Source organism: Pongo pygmaeus, chromosome 13 (genome assembly GCF_028885625.2).
Source record: "Pongo pygmaeus isolate AG05252 chromosome 13, NHGRI_mPonPyg2-v2.0_pri, whole genome shotgun sequence".
Taxonomy (NCBI): domain Eukaryota; kingdom Metazoa; phylum Chordata; class Mammalia; order Primates; family Hominidae; genus Pongo; species Pongo pygmaeus.
In genome coordinates, this window is record NC_072386.2 from 86,995,777 (window position 1) to 87,018,569 (window position 22,793).

General features: G+C 41.0%; 1 protein-coding gene across 21 annotated transcripts in view; it reads right to left on the reverse strand.

Moving 5' to 3' along the window:
* CDC14B (cell division cycle 14B) overlaps positions 1–22,793 on the reverse strand; it is a 130,586-nt gene that overhangs the window by 53,784 nt on the left and 54,009 nt on the right. For 6 of the 21 annotated variants that reach the window (XM_063649722.1, XM_054502913.2, XM_063649717.1 and 3 more), the window contains exons 1-5: positions 20,710–21,266; positions 19,334–19,424; positions 18,719–18,794; positions 16,623–16,715; positions 5,662–5,738 (exon numbers count right to left, since the gene is read on the reverse strand). In XM_063649722.1, coding sequence (XP_063505792.1) covers positions 5,662–5,738; positions 16,623–16,715; positions 18,719–18,794; positions 19,334–19,424; positions 20,710–21,118 — 746 coding nt within the window. In that variant the 5' untranslated portion in view covers positions 21,119–21,266. Of the gene's footprint in view, positions 1–5,661; positions 5,739–16,622; positions 16,716–18,718; positions 18,795–19,333; positions 19,454–20,709; positions 21,374–22,793 lie in introns of those variants that run through there. The other 15 variants (XM_054502912.2, XM_054502914.2, XM_054502910.2 and 12 more) reach the window with 6 other exon arrangements.

A 22,793-nucleotide genomic window follows, 5' to 3' on the forward strand; every position in this document is an offset into this window, starting at 1 on the left:
ATCAAAAGGACCACAGGCAAATAAATTGTGGTATACTCATAGACTATAATGCTACAAAAGCAATAAAAAAGGATGAACTACTGATACCTGCCACAACACAGGTAAATCTCATAGACATTACATATGTGAAATCCAGTTGACAGCTCCCCAAAATGCATACCAGTAATATCAAGTTCAAAGGCAAGCAAAACTGATAGTGGTAGAAGTCAGAGCAATGATTAGCTGGGGGTGATGACTGACTGGAAAGGGGTGGGAGGGAAATCTTCTAGGAGACAGAGAATTTTTTTTTTTTTTTTTTGCGGGGAGTGGGGTGGGGACGGAGTTTCGCTCTTGTTGCCCAGGCTGGAGTGCAATGACACGATCTCAGCTCACTGCAATCTCCACCTCCCAGGTTGAAGTGATTCTCGTGCCTCAGCCTCCCGAGTAGCTGGGATTACAGGTGTGCACCACCATGCCCTGCTAATTTTTGTATTTTTAGTAGAGACAAGGTTTCACCACATTGGCCAGGCTCGTCTTGAACCCCTGACCTCAGGTGATCCATTTGCCTCAGCCTCCCAAAGTGCCAGGATTACAGGTGTGAGCCACCATGCCCGGACAAGACAGTGATTTTTAAAAATGTAGGTAAATGGCTGGGCTCGGTGGCTCATGCCTGTAATCCCAACACTTTGGGAAGCTGAGGCGGGAGGATCATGAGGTCAGGAGATCGAGACCATCCTGGCTAACACGCTGAAACCCTGTCTCTACTAAAAATACAAAAAAATAGCTGGGCCTGGTGGCAGGCGCCTGTAGTCCCAGCTACTTGGGAGGCTGAGGCAGGAGAATGGTGTGAACCCAGGAGGTGGAGCTTGCAGTGAGCCAAGATCGTGCCACTGCACTCCAGCCTGGGTGACAGAGCAAGACTCCGACTCAAAAAAAAGTAGGTAAATGACAGTCAACTTAAAAGGGGGAGGGTTGGAATATTTAACAAATATTAGTTAAAGGCCAGGTACTATATCAAGTGTTTGGTTTTTTTTTAAGAGACACGGTCTTGGCCAGGCACAGTGGCTCATGCCTGTAATTCCAGCACTCTGGGAAGCCGAGGCTGGTGGATCACCTGAGGTCGGGAGTTCAAGACCAGCCTGGCCAACATGGCAAAACCCCATCTCTACTAAAAATACAAAAAATTAGCCAGGCGTAGTGGCGGGCACCTGTAATCCCAGCTACTCAGGAGGCTGAGGCAGGAGAATTGCTTGAACCCAGTAGGCGGAGGCTGCAGTGAGCCGAGATCACACCAATGCACTCCAGCCTGGGTGACAGAGCGAGAGTCTGTCTTAAAAAAAAAAAAAAAAAAAAGATACGGTCTTGTTCTGTTGTGCAGGCTGACTGCAGTGGCATAATCAAAGCTCACTGAAGCCTCCTAGGCTTGAGGGATCCTCCTGCCTTAGTCTCCCAAGTAGCTAGGACTACAGACACATGCCACCTTGCCCAGCTAATTTTTTTTCCCCCCAAAGAGAAACAGTCTTGCTATGCTGCCAGGCTGATCTTCCAACTCTTGGCCTCAAGCTATCCTCCCACCTCAGCCTTCCGAAGTGCTGGAATTATAGGCATGAGCCACCATGCCCAACCTATACCAAGTGTTTTATATGCAGGATGTCACTTCATCCTCACAACCCCTTGAGGGAGATTTTATTACTGTTTCTGTTTTTTTTTTTTTTTTTTGAGATGGAGTCTCGCTCTGTCGCCCAGGCTGGAGTGCAGTGGCGCCATCTCAGCTCAATGCAAGCTCCACCTCCCGGGTTCACAGCATCCTCCTGACTCAGCCTCCTGAGTAGCTGGGACTACAGGTGCCCGCCACCACGCCTGGCTAATTTTTTGTATTTTTAGTAGAGATGGGGTTTCACCGTGTTAGCCAGGATGGTCTCGATCTCCTGACCTCGTGATCCGCCCACCTCAGCCTCCCAAAGTGCTAGGATTACAGGCGTGAGCCACAGCGCCCGGCCTATTGTTCTGTTTAAAGACTAGGAGACCAAGGCTCAAATCTGTAAAGGACCACAGAGATATCAGTAGCAGAGCTGACAGCAAAACTCCCATCTGTCTGATGTCAAGTCAAGCTATTAACAAATATACAATACTACCTCTCAAGAAAATAGGAAGCAGAGGCAAGCCCCACACACACAAAAACAACTAAGAAGCAAAGAGTACTATAACAGATAATACCAGAGAACAGAAATACACACTGTTCATAACAATGATCCTATATTTAAAAAATATTATATTTTATACTATTTAATTATGCAGACCAGACACAGAGAAATATTTAATATAACTCAATAAGAAATCATATACACACATACACACACACATACATACACACACACTTTAAAACTCAGTGGTTAAAGAAGGCTGGGCACAGTGGCTCACCCCTGTAATCCCAGCACTTTGGGAGGCCAAGGTAGGCGGATCACTTCAGGCCAGGGGGTTGAGACCAGCCTGGCCAACTTAGTGAAACCCCGTCTCTACTAAAAACACAAAAATTAGCCGGGCGTGGTGGCGCCTGCTCTAGAGGCTGAGATATGAGAATTCCCTGAACCTGGGAGGCAGACGTTGCAGTGAGCCAAGATTGCGCCACTGAACTCCAGCCTGGGCGACAGAGCAAGAATCTGTCTAAAAAAAAAAAAGAAGAGAGAGAATTCTATCTAAGTTGAATTAAATCTAATTAAATAAAACATTGCTACGGAACATAAAAGAACTTATTTACTATAAATGAATGCCATTCTTGCACAACGTCTTGTTAGCAATACTTTCTTGGTCATATTCATTCTATGTACCTAAAGTGGCAAGATACAAAGAATATAATGTCATTTCTATCAAAATATCAGGCTTTATTAATTCTGATTGGACTACTTTCTAATTGATAAGTTCTATAGAACACTATGTGAAGAAGCACTAAATTTAAAAACTTTAAGTCTATCACAGGTTGACACTTTTGTAAAATATGAAATGCAATAGTACTGTACTATTACATATCCAGTAATGTAATAATCTTATTTTTGTGAATAAAATAAATTACTAGAAAAATGAAAGGGGAAAAAAAACAAAATACAAGCCCAAATTTCTTCTACTATTTGATTCTACAGACATAAAATTGCTCTATTCGATAACTATAAATGTTTCTAAAATCTTACTCTCAACTTCTGTATTTATCTCATCACAGGCTGGTAACAAAATGTCAAAGATCGGCACCAGTTCACAGGCCACACTTTATGAAATCCCAGCACTTTGGGAGGCTGGGACTTGATCATGAGGTCAAGAGATCAAGACCATCCTGGTCAACATGGTGAAACCCCATTCTCTACTAAAAAACAAAAATTAGCCGGGCATGGTGGCATACGCCTGTAGTCCCAGCTACTCAGGAGGCTGAGGCAGAAGAATCGCTTGAACCTGGGAGGCAGAAGTTGCAGTGAGCCCAGATTGCACCACTGCACTCCAGCCTAGCGACAGAGCAAGACTCCATCTCAAAAAAAAAAGAAAGAAAGAAACACTGTTTAGATAAATCAAATACCTAGTAGCTACGATAGAAGAGATTCAAATTCCACAAAGCTGAATGGTTTCTAGCTAAGTCTTGTCTTTTGGAGAATTACTGACTGATGCTCCTGGGACCAAAAGGAACTAATATAATTTCTCAGTGCCAAACTTCAATAATTTGAAACATAGCAAGGCAGTAAGCAATGCTTATTCTGTTTTTGGCACCTGTATTTAAATTAACTCAAAACGTCTTTTTTCACATCAACAGTGTTCCATGGATCCTTCATTGCACGGTGCGAAATGTGTGAGCATGTTCCTATTTCAGGACCTTGTGCTGTAAATGTAAGAGTGGCATCACAAAAGATTACCATTATAAAGAAGAGTTATATAGAACAAATGTCACTACATCAAGAGATGACCAAGGTGCCTGTGACTCAAGACCAAAAATACAAGCATTTCTTTTAAAGGAAGAATGTGGTTGCTATTATGTTATAGGTTGAGAAGAATTTTCCAGCTTAGAAAATGATCTTTATCTCCCCCTCTTCCCTTCCTACCCAGCTCAAATAAAAGAATACTTAAGATGAGCCATGAGCTAGTAGAAAGGGATGATACTGGGTTCAAGCCAATTCTAATTTGCTCAATCATCGATTTTCACAATTTTTCATGCAGCGTATTACTGAAGTCTTCAGACTGCCCTGACAAATTGTTATTTCATGGAGTAAGTCCACAGGCAGGCCTATAAAGTTATTTGAAAGGGAGATTCTGCCAATAATCAGAAATACCCATCCCAAGGCTCATCTACAATAAAGTCAGATTCACAAACTCCCTTTTTTAAAGTCAGGGCCATACATTCAAAATCAGGCATTTGTGGTTTATGTAACAATCCTAACACGATAAACTAATGAACTGATTAGTTTGAACAATGAACTAATAAGCAATAGTTATTAGTTCACTGTATAAGCAGTGAACTACTTTGTGAATGTAAGAACAAGCAGTTTTTAAAAATATCAAAGTCTTCAATGAGTAAAATTATTTCATACATTTATTACCCATTAAGTACCATACAAGTATTTAAATTATAGAGCTAAGTCAAGTATTTGGATAAACAAGCAGAAAAATTTTTAGAACTTAATTTGATTTAAGCACCAGTCTTCTTGAAATATCTTCAACGCAATTGCATGCTAAGTTTGAGATGAAGATGTCATCCATTCCTGTAGACATCACTAACTACCACCTCTGGAACACAGTGACTTGACTGGTTTTTCTGGAAGTGGTACTGCATTAGCAACCTTATCAACTGTCTCTACTGACTGTGTCCCCAGAAAAAAGGGGTTCATTTTGGTCTCAGAAAGTAACTACTGATTATTGGGAACATTTCTTAACTTCTCAGGAACCACACTCCTCAGTGGCAGTTTTGAGTACCATAACCCAGGATTCTCACCTGATTACAAAGCCTAGGTTTTGGGGTTTGCTTTTTTTTTTTTTTTTTTTGAGACACATTATCTCTCTATTGCCCAGGCTTGAGTGCTGCGGTGTGACCATAGCTCACTCACTGCACCCTCGAACTCCTAGGCTCAAACAATCCTCCAGCCTCAGTCTCCCAAGTAGCTGGGACTACAGGCATGCGCAACCATGCCAGGCTAATTTTTTTTTTTAATTTTTTTGTAGAGATGGGGTCTGTCTTTGTTGCCGAGGCTGGTCTGGAACTCCTGGGCTCACGCAGTCATTCCACCTTGGCATTCCAATATGCTGGGATTACAGGCATGAGCCACTGCGCCCAGCCAAAGCTTAGTTTTCATCAATGGCAGTGGTTCTCAACATAGGGAGATTTTGCTCTCCATCCCCCAAGGCCACTTACAGGGATATATGGCAATGTCTGAAGACATTCTGAGTTTTGACAATTAGAGTGAGTGTGGGGATTTTACCAGCATCTAGTGGGCAGAAGCCATGGAGGCCACTAAACATGCTACAATGCACAAGATAGCCTCCATGACAAAAGGTCAACAGTGTCACTGTGGAAAAACCCAGATCTGTGGTGTTATTTGCGCTCACCCTAAAACGACTATTTACCAGATCTTCTTTTTTCAGAAACAACTATCAAGATATTTCTGGCAAGGATCTGATTACCTGAATCTACCACATCATTCTTATATTTACCTGAAAGGAATATAGGATGTCTCTCCAAAGATTAATATTCTATATGCTTCTTCTGGGGTTCTCCCCAAATATATAACCTATGTTTGAAAAAAGAAGAAAAAGGCAATTTATTTCTAAGTGAAGATACAGTGCTGTCACTGCGAAGTAAATTTTGTCCAATTTCCAACCAACTGAGCAGGGTTCTCCAGCCTTCCCCAGGAGCCTAGGAATCACCCAGAATCCTGTCCATAGATTTCTTTTCTGTTTAAATCCTCCATTGCTGGTTTCTGTTGTTTGCAGTATAAGCCCTGACCAACAACTCTTCACAGCAACCTTTTGTGGTAAGAAGCACAGTATTTTAAAAACAGATTTTCCAAATCAAGACGTTAGACTGATCCCATGCTTTTACCTCCCCTCCTTCCTGCAAGTCCACTGAAATGACAGCTAAGCAGCTGTAGGAGATGGGGATGGGGTTAGACTGGGGTGAGGTGGAAAGAGACACAAAGGCAGAACACAGACTGTGATTAACTCTGTCCATGTAGGTGTGAGGGCTTGCAATACTGAACAAGTTGATTATCAAACTGCACTTGTTTTCGACGCTCATTGACTTCTTTTGTCCTTAGAACTATGCTATGCTTTGACTTTAATCTGGGAGAATACCTTAAGTATATTCTTCAGCATTTGAGGTCTATAGTTGGTATTCCTTGCCTTTCCAAACATTTTTTTTCCCCTTGACATTTTTTATTTGACTACTGTGCGTAGGATTTTTGGTCTGCAGTCATTTCCTCTTGATAGTTTCTAGATAACGTTCTCATGTCTTCTCACTTCTAGTGTTATAGAAGTATTTTACTGGTCTAAGTATCTCTGTCCGCTTCTTACAAGTAACCTGTTTGTTCTAGAAATCTGGAGTTTGAGACTTTCACCACCATCTCTCTAAGTAAGTCCTCTGCCTTACCCCCTATTACATTTGCCTGGGACTTCAGAACCTTCCTGCAGGGCCCTTTCAACTAATGTACGGAAGGTTGGGGTTGGGGATGCGGGAGCGGTGGGGAGGAGACACAGCATTAAATCTGGCACATATACTATCACTAAAATTAGGTTGAACTCCAAAGATTACTTTGGGGAAATAGATTTTAAATTTCACTAATAAAAAAAAGAAATCACTAAAAAAAGTTAATTGCAAACTTTTTATCTCCATTACTTAATATGATACATATAACCTGTTTCCACAACCAAATGTGAAGCATTCTGAAGTTGGGACCCATGTCTTATGGTTTCATTACACACCAATTCGATTCACTGATGTACTTAGCTGAACCCAAATCTACTTACAATAGTTAGGAAAATTTTAAGTGTTTAATAAAAGTTGATATCAATGTGAAAATATCACTGGACTAAGAGAAATTTTTCAAAGCTCAAAGATCCAGCAAGGATCTTAGAAATTCAGAAACAGACATATCCTAAAACTAGTCATAAGCACTGACTCAGCTTCCAAAGGGCATTTCACCAATTTTCTGACTCAAGACTCATAAACGGAAAATTTTCCCAATGACTGGCCTGTTTCTGTTTCTTTCTTTTTTTTTTTTTTGAGATGGAGTTTCACTCTTGTCGCCTAGGCTGGAGTGCAATGGTGTGATCTCAGTTCACTGTAACCTCTGCCTCCCAGGTTAAAGCAATTCTCCTGCCTCAACCTCCCGAGTAGCTGGAACTATAGGCGTGTACCACCACGCCTGGCTAGTTTTTTGTATTTTTAATAGAGATGGGGTTTCACCATGTTTGCCAGGCTGGTCTCAAACTCCTGACTTCAGGTGATCCGCCCGCCATGGCCTCCCAAAGTGCTGGGATTACAGAGATGAGCCACCATGTCCGGCCTACACACAGATCTTCTAAGCATCAACCTATAAGTCATGAAAATTAAAACATTTAAAAAATCAGCCTGTTTTTTCCAAATTCCCTTATTCCCTTCCAGTCTCCAATGCATGTATGCCTCTTCTAACACTTACCAGATAACATCAGTAAAGTCTTTCATTTTCTCCATTCTATTTTAAGACTTCCTAGCAGATTAAAAAAAAAAAAAAACAAAACAAAACCTAAAACCGGGAGGGTGCGGTGGCTCACGCCTGTAATCCCAGGACTTTGGGAGGCCATCGCGGGCAGATCACGAGGTCAGGAGATGGAGACCGTCCTGGCTAACACAGTGAAACCCCGTCTCTACTAAAAATACAAAAAATTACCCGGGCACGGTGGCAGGCTCCTGTAACCCCAGCTACTCAGGAGGCTGAGGCAGGAGAATCGCTTGAACCCAGGAGGCGGAGGTTGCAGTGAGCTGAGATCACGCCACTGCACTCCAGCATGAGCGACAGACCAAGAGTCAGTCTCAAAAAACAAAAACAAAAAAACAAAACAAAATCCTAAAACCAAAAAGCAAAACCAAATAAAAAAACACCTTGAAGCCAATAAAAATAAGAATAGGGTCTGATTCATTTGTGTACTAAAATGAAATCTAGAGACCCGTTTAGGAATTTCTCTAAATTTCTAAGGCCTTCTCTCAAATTATACAAATTTTTCCTTAAGCACTAATTTAAGATAATTTTTCCTGCTTGTGATTACAATTCTTTGGGTTCTTTAATTAGTAAAATTGCAATGGTACTACTTTCTCCTAACTTTCAAAGCAAAAATAGTCTCTAATACATTAAGGACTGTGGTTTAGCCTTGGAACACTAGTTTGATTCAAAGAACCACAAGAACAATGTAACATTTTTTCCTATGGGGGAAAAAAACTCTAAATTCCTGATGATGAATTTTAAAAGACTGTAATTTAAAAATCCAGTTGGGGAATGCCGGCACATAAATAAATAATGTAAAGCATAATTAGATAAACTGAAGGAAGTTTACAGATGCAGAATAAATCCACTTACATAACTATCAAAGATATATTTGCCAATCTATAACTTTCACCTTTTTTTCTTTTTTGGCCAGGCATGAAGGAAGTAACTTTTACTTTTACACCTACTCATCTTGCTGATTCAAAAGGCCTTCCCAAATGAAATCATTCTAAATTTGTTACTAAAGAAGAATCCTATAAATAACTCCTACATTAACACAAATTCTCAGATTAGTAAACTCTAAATTGATGCAACTTATGATCTATCGCCGTGCTTCTGGCAGTCTGGACACTTGGCGTTTCTCAAATTCTTTTGATATATTTTCATGAGAAGCTATATATATAGAATGCCCACTCTAATTCCACAGTGCTAGTTAAGAACAGGAAACAACAAATGATGACCAAGAGAGCTGCTGACCAGCTGTGATCGCCAGCTTCCCAGACAACCCCAAAGAGTCTCATCTGCTGGCATTTCCACCCTTGTGTGGTCCCCTCCCCCAGTGAACGGGATGCCCCTGTGTAACGAACAGAATACTGGAGTAATAGGGTGTGATTTCAGAGGCTAGGTCATAAAAGAGGTAGCTCCTGTCTTGCTTTCTCTTAGAACCCTCGCTCTGGGTACAGCAAGCTGTTATTTTGGGAGGATACTCAAGCAGCCCACGTGGTATGGAAGAGAGGCCTCCTGCCAGCAATCGGCACTAACCTGCCAGCTATGTGACTGAGCCCCCTTAGACATGGACCCTCCAGGTGAATGCAGCCCAGACACGTCCAGAACCAGACCAGACCCATCCAAGTTAAGCAACTCCCAGATGCCTAACTCATAGACATGGTCTAAGACAACATGTACTGTTGTTTTAAGTCACAAAGTTTTGCGGTAATTTGCTAGACAGCAATAGTGTGCAGTAGCACACTCAATTTAAGGAAATGGCCGTTTCCATTTGTTAAAAGTGAATAAACAAATTCATGAGGCATAAGCACAGAGATGCGGCTTAGGAGGCATCAGTAAGACTTCGTTTCTCTAGGATAAAGACTCTCTCTGAATGAGCAAATATCACACACACACACACGCACGCAAATACTGTGGTTGAAAATGCTTGAGACTGGTGTGGTTTTCAAAGTCATGGCACAAAGTTCTTCTTTTGCTGAACAATACCTCAACCATTCCCAGGACTTCCCACCACCCCCATTTTCTAAAATCACCATCTGCATGCCAGGGTCCCTGTGAGAACGCTGGACCCTCGATTACTGACATACGTTTCAAAACCTGGGAGGTATTGAACTAGCAGTGATGGAAGAACAAGCAACAGAAGCAACAGGATCCCAGCTGCATTACTTCTCCTTTCAATGTTTCAATGCTGACAAGCCGGGCCTCAAATCACAGAAACCCAATTAGACATGTGCTTCCTATTTCTACTCTTATGCACAGGATTCTGAAGCTTTATTTATATACTTAGAGAGCCTCTGTACAATTTAGAACCCAAACGTTACACAAGTCATTGCACCCTAGAGCTGAGAGCGACAAAGGATATTGAAATTCCAGCAACAAATGTGGCAGCCTGAGTAACCAGGAAATCCTGGAGAGATGTCACAATGTTTCCAGCACTTAAAGACTCTTGTGACTATTTTCATGTCAGCCAGATGATACAGTCTTTCCTACACCAAGAACTTGATTATTAAAAAAAAATCACTCTCTCCAGATTAACAAAGAATGCTCACAAATCAATGCAAGTTGAAGATAGGCTTACACATTCAACTGCTTAATAAAAAAGGTGAGCAGAGGAAAGAACACAGAGGATAAAAAAGTAAATAAAATAAAATCACTTTCATAGCTCCTGCACAAAACTGGTAAGGAAAAAAAACTCGTTAAAAAAAACCTCAGATGAACTTACATTTCAATAGTTTTAACTTTTAAAATTACTTTTACATATATATATAATACCATATATGTATATAGTATATACATATATATGGTGTATATATATAATGATATATATAATGATCCTCAATTTCGACAAAATGAAGCTGGAAGTTCAGAGTAGCAAACACATATCTACCAAGTCTACTAATAAAAACAGTGAATTGGCCCTGGGAATTAGTACACGTTTGAGTGGTAGGGACATTTTTTAAAGACAAAGTAAAAAATCTTGATTTTTTAAAAAATGAAATCTCCTAAATTTTAACCACAGAGGAAAAAAACCCCACAACTATTTATAATGCTCTGTGAGTTTCATAAAACTGGCAGGCTACAACTTTCCAGACCTTGGCATCAACTGCTCATCCAAGATCACACCGCCTAGCCTATTATTGATGGAAGAGGGCCTGCTCCTCAGGCCTTATTTATAGACAGGAACCCATCCTATCTAAACAAGGACCGGAACAAGGATGGGACCCAAAATTCCAGAAAGCTTAACGGGTCTGCAGTCAAGGATCTTAAGCCATCAGAGAGCCATTTCTCTTCACTTTTTCCCCAAGTTAACAGCACCCAGCAAGCACCACGGGCAGTGGAAACGCCTGTCAAAAGCCCTTGGGTGGCAAGGGAAGTCAAACTGTGATGCAGTGTGAGCATGGCAGCCAGCTGCCTCCCACAGGGCCGGCTCCCAAGGCAGCACCGGCTTCCCACTGAGGGCCTGTGCCGTCCCTTTGCTCAGCCCAGTTCGCCTCACACTAGCTGGGGCCTGGCTACTACTGACAATTGCCTTGTGCTGTTTGCCCTGCCTTTCACAGACACCCAGGAAGGGTGTTATGACCTCATTCTGTCCTCCAGCCTCTGCTGTCCCATCTGGGCAGCTGTTTGCTGAACTGGATTCTTACCCACTGCGTCTAGATCCTCGTTCTCTGTTCCCTTGTCTTAACTTCCCAACTGATCCTTTCCTCCTGCAGGCACCTTAACCTAGCACTGGCCATTCTGAGTCCAAGATAATTAAATCATTTAAAAAGTGGGACCACAGATTCAAAAGATCATCATTAAATAACAAAGTCGCTGAGCTCTTATCATAACTGTAGAGGCAATCTCAAATTTAATGCAATTTAGAATTCTACTCACAGATTGCTGAGTTAATATATTCTTAAATTTAATTAGTATCATCATTTTCAACATAAATGCTTACAAGGTAAGCCATTCTTACAGCTATAAAAACTGCTTAAACATAAAAAATAATAATATACAGTGATAAATTTTGAACAGGGAACCTACATGTTACAATTAGCTCTACCAAAGTAATCTATTAAACATTAGAGGAAAGCAAATTGCAAGCTACGTGCCAAAAGTTTGCTTGTGTCATTTATTTTATACACAAAATGCTTTGCATTTATTTTATACACAGAAAGATGTTAGAAATGGTGGTTAATTTCCCAGGCTAGCCCTCAAAAGTACATTTAACCCATAGAAGAGATGAATACCATGTATCTTCAGAAAATCTAACTGCTGTGGCAGGAAGATGTAACCAAAGTTGAAAGACAAATACCATTATGTTCTCACTCATATGTAGGAGCTAAGTAAGTTGATCTTATGGAGGCCAAGAGTAGAATAAGGGTTATCAGAAGCTGGGAAGGGCGTGTGTGGTCAGGGGGAGTGAAGAGAGGTTGGTTCTTTGGTACAAATGTACAGTTAGAAGAAACAAGTTCTAGTGTTAGATAGCACAGTAGTGTGCCTATAGTTTATAATAACTTACTGTGTATTTCAAAATAGAAAGGAAGATTTAAAATGCTCTCAACACAAAGAAATGACAAATGTTTGAGGTGATGGATACTGCAACTGCCCTAATTTGGCTGTCACACATTATATGCATTTATAAAACTATCACATGTATCCCATAAATATGTACAATTATGTATCAATAAAAAATTTTAAAATTGTATGTAAACATAAAACATATGTACACAACACACATCTGTGCATATACAAACACATGCACATGTCCTGTTTCTATAAATATAAAAGCTACTTTTTAAAAGATTTTTTAAATTTCTCAAGAGTGCAAATATGGATTTTGTGTATGACATTTTTACAACAAAATTAACAAAACAAAATTTCCAACTTTTCTTTCCAAAAGGATCTTTTTTATTATGAATTTGTTTTGAAAAGCACTTAAAATTTTCCACTTAAAATTTCACCTTTACTTTGAAATGACAGGTTAAGCATCATTACCCCACAATATGGCCAGGTCATAGCCACTGGCTTAAATAGGGCAGCAAACTTATTTTGTAAAACAATATAGTATGTTTACCTTTTTGTGAATAAGCAAACAAACAAAAGCTCAAGTCATCTTTTATATTTTTCAACTCTTACAGTGGTGCAAAAGATTTTTAGCTTCACTCTAATTTGTTACCAAAGAGTCTACCATTCAGATAGCTGAATGGGAAAGCCATTTACCAGGCCACATGAAGAGCAATACTTTGAAATACAATAAAGACAAATGAGTACTCAACTCACTCTTCTCACTTCTTGTAACACACATGACGCCTGACCATCTGTCAAAAGGACCGATCGTGGGCATGTCAATTCATATTTTACACATTTGTGAAGCCTCACCTCTTCTGTTTTTAAGATACAAAATAAATATAACACTTTATTTCCATGCCATAAAGGATTACCTCACACTCTCTGCCCAACCCACATTAGGTCTTTCTGTGTATACAAGGATGAAGGAAACATGTTACTTTCAGAAGCCCTGAATTCAAAAAGGATTGATAAAAATAAAAAGAGTCAGTCTATTTGGAATATTTCCTTCCTAAAGATTCTTCCTCCAGATTTTTTTGGTTTTGTTTTAACATTACCATGCCAAGTCAAACACTAAAGAACCTTACTCTCTCCAAAATTCCTGACGACTCCAGAAAACGTTATCAAGGATGCGGATCAGTTTATAGGGAACTAGCACTCATCTCCACAAATCTTTAACCAGAGGATTTAATGTATTTTAACCAGATCAAAGCTTCACTTGCTTTGATGTGTTATCTTTTCAGGTGTCCATATTATATCCTGACACTGCTTTTCTACTATGAATACATTTCCTTTTCTTAGAAGCTTTTCTCCTGCTTCCCTGCCTATCAACATTACAGCTCCCAATTCCTATTTTAGCAGCCAGCTATGGCTGCAAAGGCTTCTGTCACAGCCAAGAGCTATAATCCTCCTGCCAAGCTAGCTCCTCACTGGTTAGAGTAATAAATGCGAGTGAAGATCCAAATTTGCTTACCTGGCACTTCCCTAACCAATCAAATCAGTACTAACCTGAAGGTGTGAAATTCTGGAAGGATTTCTAAATCTAAGATATATTAACTATAGAAAAATAAGCTTCTGTAGGCCAAAATACAACCATAAACAAAGTCAAAAGGCCAACACAAAACTGGAAACAAATATGCCAAAAAAATTCCAATAAATACGTCAAGGGGTTGTTGTTTGTTCACTAGTAGTTTAAAAACAACAGCAACAAGACTTAAAAAGAGCGATTTCTTATTTATAAACTTATCACACATTCTGTTTGTTTTTAAGACAACCTTGACTGAGTTCCCACTATGCCCATAGCCACCTTCAGAGGGGTTCTTCACACTGTAGTCCTCGTGCCTGGCTCCTCAAGACCCTACCATCTCAGGGACATTTCATCTGACAAGAGACAGCAATTGACCCAGAAGTGGCCCGGCCTGGCCCATCTGCTTTGGAGTTCTGCTCAGGAGCACTCTCTCCTAGATGGAACTTCAGCCATCCAGACTTTGTCCAGGGCAGTGTGAAGGCAAGATCCACTAAGAATGGTTGGAACTTTTTTCTGTCACACCAAGGACCATTTCTCCAGGGTTCCCTTTAATATTTTATGAATCTCAAGAATTCTGGCTGAATCCATTTTTCTATAAAGCTGTCATGATTTATGTTAATCTATGAGGTTCCTCTCCCTAGTGACTGGCCAAGTAACAGGACCAAATGTCCCAGTTAAAACACCCACTTCTCCATACTCTTTTTCTTTGTTGGGGTCATACATAGACTTTTCTCTTTCTTTTTTCTTTTTTTTTTTTTTGAGACGGGGTCTCATTCTGTTGCCCAGGCTGGAGTGCAGTGGTGCGATCTCAGCTCATTGCAACCTCTGCCACCCAGGTTCAAGTAATTCTCCTGCCTCATTCTCCCAAGTCACTGGGATTACAGGCGCCTGCCACCACGCCTGCCAAACTACTCAAACTTTTTTTTTTTTTTTTTTTTTTAAGGCTTTTGCTTCAAGTACAAGAAACACCAAGAGAGGCTGGGAGAAAGGAAAACACCAATACGTCTGGGAAAGCTTATGAAACCAAGTTTTAATAGACAGAATCTATAACCTATGTTTCATACTTTCAGGGATGATAATAAATTTTGAAGTTTTCTCAGAAACTTTTTTTTTCTTTTGGAGACAAAGTCTCACTCACTGTCACCTAGGATGGAGTGCAGTGGCACAATCTCAGCTCAGGGCAACTTCCAACTCCTGGATTCAAGGGATTCTCCTGCCTCAGCCTCCTGAGTAGCCGGGACTACAGGTGTGTGCCACCACACCCAACTAATTTTTGTATTTTTAGTAGAAACAAGGTTTCACCATGTTGGCCAGGCTGGTCTCGTACACCTGACCCTCAAGTGATCTGCCTGCCTCGGCCTCCCAATCAGAAGCATTTAATTCAACTTTTGTGAGCACAAATAGGAAAACAAAACAAAGGCCTTAACCACTGCTGTTATGATATACCTTATACACAAAAAAGAAAATTATTAAATCTTGAGGTGTGATTTCAACTAGTATCACCAACTTTTGGACTAGTCTTTGTAAATTCCAGATTATCAAACTATACTCCAGAAAATAATTTTAAAAGGGTCCGGTAAGGCATGCCAGAGATAAGGAGCAAGCTAGAAGTGGGGAAGAACTTAAAGAGCTCCAAAAACAACGCTTTTTTTCTTTTTTGAGACAGAGTCTCGCTCTGTTGCCCAGGCTGGAGTGCAGTGGCGCGATCTCCACTCACTGCAAGCTCCACCTCCTGGGTTCACGACATTCTCCTGCCTCAGCCTCCCGAGTAGCTGGGACTACAGGCGCCCGCCACCACGCCCGGCTCATTTTTTGTATTTTTTTTTTTAGTAGAGACGGGGTTTCACCATGTTAGCCAGGATGGTCTTGATCTCCTGACCTCATGATCCGCCCGCCTCGGCCTCCCAAAGTGCTGGGATTACAGAGTGAGCCATTGCGCCCAGCCAAAACAACCCTTTTTTTCAAGTCTCGGAGAGAATAACTATTACACCGATGGTGGGGTGGGGGTGGAAGAAACATCCCGTGGCTACTCCCCACTGAACAGAGTGGCCAGCTTTCTCACCACCAAACACATGGGGGTAGTACTCTGGAGGAGCTCTAAGCTGGCTCTGGAAAAATTGCAGCTTTCAGGGCCGCTACAGATGAATCCACTGGGTGCCAAACAAAATGTGACTCTTCAAAAAATAAATCTTTTCCATCATATTTACAAATAAATGAAATTCACAACTCTTATGTAAATACTGCTATTCCAAAGCACGTTTCCAGTGATCCAAACAGAGCACTTGATGGCATATGTATGTAATCCGTGTGGTATGTAACCCATCTTCCAACAACACTGACATTCCGTGGCCTCCTGCTAGATGTTTTGATGAGAAAGGAGATGACCTTAATTAGGGGAAAAATGCCTAGATTCAAATTTTAGAAAGCACTTTTTAAAAAAATTTTTAGAAAATTAATAGTGGGGTCCTGACCCCAGTAAGATGATTTTACAACTCACTAAATGGATCACGAGTGAATAGAAATAGCTTTGGAGCACTATTTTCCAACCTTTAGTGCCATAAAACATAAACCTTTGCCAAAGTAGTTGGGCACTTTTTAAAAATATATAGGCTTTTTTCCTGAGCAGTTTTAGGTTCACAGCAAAATTAAGCGGAAGGTACAGGAGATCTCTCATCTACCTGCTCCTTCCACATAAGCACAGCTTCCTTGAGTTGGTCAATTTTTTAAAAGCAAAACATGTTCTTTCTGAAGAGAAATCAAGACATTATCTTGATTTCAAAATTCCAACTGCAAATGTAAAGAACTACTGTTGTGTGCATTTTTATGAATACATTAGGAAAACAAATACTTACCATGTAGCATCCAACAAGGAAGGCAGCATTTGCTTGTTTTCTCTGATCAGAGCCAGTAAAATGAACAATTTTCTTCCTTAACATTGTAATGGACTGCATAAAAATAAATAACTGTTAGCATTTTCTTTTTAATTTCAAGTCTTCCACAATTTCATTTTGTGATGAAGATAAATTCCAAATCCCACAACCATTCATATTATTAGCAAGACCTTTGAAAAGATTAACATTGATACCCACAAATACCATATACCTTCCCATAAAAAGGCACATTCTGGGATGAGAATGGACATACAATTAGATAAGAGGGGAGGGGACGTGAATGGACACATTTTTAAAGCATGGGCTGCCTCTGAAAGAGCAAACCAAGAGTGGTAGAAAAGACCACCTTTCCTTCTGTTTGGTCTTTAAAGAAATCTGTCCCCAAAGCCTTTGAGTTAAAATAAAAAGGTATACAGAATCGTCTACAGTGTTATAAGCCAGGGCAGTGAATAACCAGGGGAGGGGTGTGCAGAGACAGGAACTGGAAGACAGCATGGCGGGCTGCTATGGGGTGCCGCCAGTGCACTGCTCCTGACCTGGTGATGAAGATAATCATCTATGTATATTCCATTAGTAAAAGTTTACTGAGCTCTACATCCATGATGTGTACATATTTCTATTTATATGTTAAAAAGTTTTCTGGCAGGTGCAGTGGCTCACGCCTGTAATCTCAGTACTTTGGGAGGCTGAGGTGGACGGATCACAAGGTCAGGAGTTCGAGACCAGCCTGACCAACATGGAGAAACTCCGTCTCTACTAAAAATACAAAACTAGCCGGGCGTGGTGGCGCATGCCTATAATCCCAGCTACTTGGGAGGCTGAGGCAGGAGAATCACTTGAACCAGGGGGGTGGAGGTTATAGTGAGCCCAGATCGCTCCATTGCACTCCAGCCTGGGCAACAAGAGCGAAACTCTGTCTCAGGGGAAAAAAAAAAAAAAAAAAGGAAGAATTAAAAAAGGACTGATACATTTTTGGTTGACCCAAAGACTAAAAGTCCACAGATGGTTGAGTACAGGAAAAAAATTTTTTTCCAAAATTAAAGCAAAGGAACAAATGTTGGAGGAAGAGAGAATTATTTTTAGCTTCCTAGCCCTGCATGAAACAAAAGATCTGCCACTGGCAACTGGAAAAAGGAGGGGGAACTCAAATGCACAAGGCCATAAATAGTTATATTCCTATTTAAGAAAGGCAAAAAAGAAGAGTCTCCAGCTCTGTAGCAATATGTAGTGAGTATAGCTTTCATGGTCAAGGAAAAACATCTGCCTTACCCATGAATTTTTAATTAAAGCATGTTAAAATTCTAATTAAAAATAAATTTTATTTCCTCTCTGTATTCAATTAAAGTTTTTTTTTAAGTGCCTGTCCCAAAAAGCAGTATTTTCCAGTTGAGAATTTACAGTGACTGATTTGGAACTGCTAGTAAGCAGTACATACATAACTTCCTACCATGCATGGCCAACAATTCAGTGTTTTACATACATGAATGTGGTCTAAGTTCAAATCAATATAAATATACTTGTGTAACTCTCAGTGATACAGCCTTAATGACGTGCTTATTTGCCCTAGACTCTCACGCCCCTTAATCGTATGTATAAAGGATCATGTAGTACCGTATCATGGGAGTTTCAAAATAGGAGAGAAAGTAAGATGAGTCCATCTTTCTTGTTAGTTTGCTATCACTCCCCATCAAAATGAAGGCAGAAAGAACAATGGCCACAGCAAGGGAAGAGTTTCTCTTGTTAAGTTTCAGTTCTATTAGGTCAGACAATATGAGGTTCACTTAATTAACTGATTCCCACTTTGGCTTTTCAAGTATTTGGGCATCACTAACTCAAACTAGAACCAAATGACCCAAACTTAAACTAACTGTTCATTCAAAACTCTAGAAAACAAATATATACACTATGATCTTATAAAACAAGAAAACCATGTGCATCCCAAACACCACTGCAGTGAAAAACATGGCATTTCCTTTTTAAAAAGAGATGTTTTCCTTACTTTCGTCCCCCAGATCAAGCTAACAATGATTACTTAAGTCAAATCTTAAAGACTTTACCTTTAATTTCTTATTTATCTTGCAACAATATCTGTAAACCATTGCCAGATTGAGTGGTCCAAAATCTGCGTAGAAGCTTTAAAAATGAAAAATAAAAATGTGATGTACATTCTAGATGCTCTGAATATAAATGCCTTTTTTGGGTCTACAAGATCAAATTAAGGTGAGCAAGCATAGACCAAATTTTTACGGGCCAATACAACTTAAAGGTACTGTTTTACTAGTGGAAGACTATTCTGGTAAATAATGCCTACTTAAAAATGCCACAAGTGCTACAATGCCTACATGTAACCTCAATGAACATGAATATACATTCTAAATTTAAAAAGCTGTTTTTCCACACATATTTCCAAGGGCAAAACCACAATATCTTACTTAGTACACATTTATATCTCATTGTAGTGTAAATATTAGACTAGCAAATCTAAATGTTTAAATTTAGGGAGGTTTTTTTTTTGCTCTAAAGGTTTATTTTATTACTACAGGTGAAAACAAGCATCCTGTAATTAGCAATCAATAGATTTATAATTTTCCCAGGCTGTCCCATTTATAACCATACCTTTAGGTTCTTCAAAGAAAAAAAAAAGTTAAAATCTTTTAAAGAGCAGTACTTACTTCTCATATTCAAGTTCATTATCTATGCTGAAATAATGTACATTTGATGCACTCTTTGGTCTGCTGTAGAGAATGGCAAAACAAAGGCGATCTGAAATGGAAAAATTGCAATGTTCCTTCCTGCAGGTTACAAAAAACGTTTCATATATCATGACACAACTCTTTTCAGATGAAGTCAATTTTTCATTTTTTTCATGCACGTTTCAGATGGTAGGAGTGGTAATGGGTAATTACAAAATATTCTGGCTATTTGGGTGGGAATAATCAATGAGCACATTTTTAAAAGAGAAACTGCCTTTAACCGTAAGTTTCGAAAGTGGTGATTTTTCATGTAGTGATATGATTTCTAAACAAACCTATTTTTGTAAAAGTTTAGCTGCCCTGGATCAAGACATTTCAGCAAATTGCAGCATGCATGTGATGGCTAGCATCAACCTTGTAAGTTTCTAGATGAATTTCACTACGTTTTCCAAGACATCCTAAAAAGTCATTTCAGTAAGAAACTATTTTTTTCTTAAAGGGAAAGAATGCTTTCAAAATTGCTTCAAAATTACCGCTTACAGCTATAGAACAAACCATATGTTTCTCCAACTGTTCTTAGGGATCACTACTTTCTAACTTGGAATCACTACTTCGGTATTTTTACAATTAGACAAATTACCATTAAAACAGAAGCAATGAGAGGTTTCTGCATGATGGGTCTGAGATGAACTTGTGTTGCATAAATGCAGTTAGGCTGCTGTGAAGCTAGCAAGAATGGTAATGAGTAGTAAGGCTCAGGAGGCTCCACCCTCATTCCTTGCCTAAAAATCCTCGGGTGAAATAAAGTCATCCACAATATCTAATAGTAATACTAGTGGTGCTAGGAAAATACTTACACTCACAACGTGGCAAAATCAAGTACAGCCTTTAAAATATATATACTTTCAGCAGAGCCAGCTGGCACCCTTTCCCCAAATAGTAAACTTTTTTTTTTTTTGATCTGCAATTCAACTCATGCAACTAACTACTAAGTTTATTTCCTTGTAAACTCCTCAGCTAAAATTTCTTGCAACCACAAACACTCAAATGGGTGACAGGGCCTAATCCTTTCCAACCACAAGGACCTTTGATCCCTGTGACAGAGCCCAAGGATCTCGCTGCCGCGGGCGGGGAGGTGCAGCTCACCTACTAGGCTCAGGTGCAGGCACGCAAGGGTCACAGCCGCCCATGAGCGCTGAAGCCCAGAGCCTGGGGACAAGTGTCGAGGCCACCCACACGCTGGAGACAAGGGCGGCCGGGGCCCAGACTAGGGGCACCTCCCAGCCAGCACCGCCCGCCCTGTCCCAGCACGGGTGCCGGAGCCCCCAGGGGAAGCCCCCGCCCTCCCGGCTCACCTTTGATCACCTCGGCCACCAGAGCTGCCCCCGCGCCCTCCCGGCTCATGACTCCAAAGCATCTGGAAGGCGGGGCAGAGGCAAGGACGCCAGCCACCGAGAGGGGAGGCGCCGCGACCACACCCCCGAAGTTTAAAAAACAAAGTTTAAAGGGCCGCGCGGGGCAGCGGGCGCAGCGACACCCCTCGGCGGCCCAACGGCCTGACACGACAGCGCAGCCCCGGAAGTCCCCAAGTCCTGGAAACAGCCCCGCGGGCGACGAGGCCGTGGGGATGGACAGCACCCCGCCCCACCTCCCGCTTTCTTTCCCCCCGCCTGGCCGCCCGCCTTCCTTCCCCAGCTGGGAACGCGGGGCGGCCTGTGCCAACCAGGGCTCCTCCAGTGCCCAAACACTCCGCAGAGGGGACATGCGTCAGAGGCCAGCGGGCCTGCAGAGGGAAGCGTCTGGGAAAGCTCCTTAGCGATTAAACGACTTTGAGCAAAAGGGCTCGGCCCCAGGCCAGGGACAGACCCGAGGGTGATGGCAGCCGGGGCAGGGGCCTCCTGGCGCCTCCCCCGCCGCACTCCTGCCGCCAGGAGGTGCTGCAGCTGCGCCAGGCCCGGGCCCCTGCAGTGCGCCCTCCGGTAGCAGAGCCCAGGCACCCTCGCTCCGCCAAGACCGGCCAAGTGCCCCCGCAGGGCCGGGTCTTATGGAAAACGGGCATCTTCAAAATCGTGCAAGATTTCCTGAGATCAGCTGCCTCAGAGAAAACGCTTTTCTTTTAATTGTGCAAGACTTAAAGGCAACCCTCTGGTCATGCATTCCTTTAAAGGGACTGTTTGGGATGGTTTAAAAACAAAAATGTTGACACCCTTTTTAAACAATCATTTAAAATTATTGTAGAGATAGAGAGTAGAAGGATGGTTATCAGGCTGGGAAAGGTAGTGTGGGGGTAATGGGCACAAAAAAAAGTACAAATGAATAAGACTTATTATTTCACAGCACAACAGGGTGTGGGTGACTATAGTCCACAATAGCTTAATTGTACATTTAAAAATAACTAAAAGAGTACAACCGGAGTGTCTGTAACACAAAGGATAAATGCTTGAGGGGATGGATACCCCATTCTCCATGATGTGATTATTGTGCATTGCCTGCCTGTATCAAAACATCTCATACACCCCATAAATATATACACCTACTTGTACCCATAAAAACATTAAATAAATTAAAATATATTCTAAACCTATGTTTGTATTTTAATCTCAAGTGAAAAAAAATTGAAATCCCAGCATAAGCATGATCTCAATTGTTACAGATAACAAGGTGCTGGGATTGGGGTTCATTTTCATTCCCTCCTGTATTTTCCCAAGTTTTCTATAGAAAAGTGTTACTTTATACATACTTTTGCCTCAAAAGTAAACCTGCATACCTCCTAATCTTATTCTACAATTCCAGATGGATCAAAGACTTTTTAAAATACATTTTTTAAACCATGAATTCTTTTTTATACTCTCCAACTGGGGAAGACCTTGCTAAATGATACAAAATCTAAAAGCCATAAACACATTTTTAAGCAGTTTTCATGGCAAAAGATACATAAACAAATCAAGAGATAAACTGGAAAAATATGTTAAATTCATCGAGAAGATACCTAACTTCAATTTTGTTATCACAAAAGTAACAGAAATGTAAAGTTCCACTATGAGGTACTATTTTTTCCTCAGACTGGCAAAACTTAAGAGTTGGATAAGGTGCTGCAGTGTGTCGGGAGGTTGAGGGCACTCACATACATCTCCTGTGGGTGGGAATATAAACTGGGCCACCTCCATGGAGCCAACAAATGGGAAGTTTGGGAGAAATGTTTAAGACTGAAAACTGAAAACTAGCCAGACATGGCGGCTCACGCCTGTAATCCCAGCATTTTGGGAGGCCGAGGAGGATGGATCATCTGAGGTCAGGAGTTCGAGACTAGCCTGGCTAACATGGTGAAACCCTGACTCTACTAAAAATACAAAAAATTAGCCAGTCGTGGTGGCGCATGCCTGTAATCCCAGCTACTTGGGAGGCTGAGACAGGAGAATCGTTTGAACCCAGGAGGTGG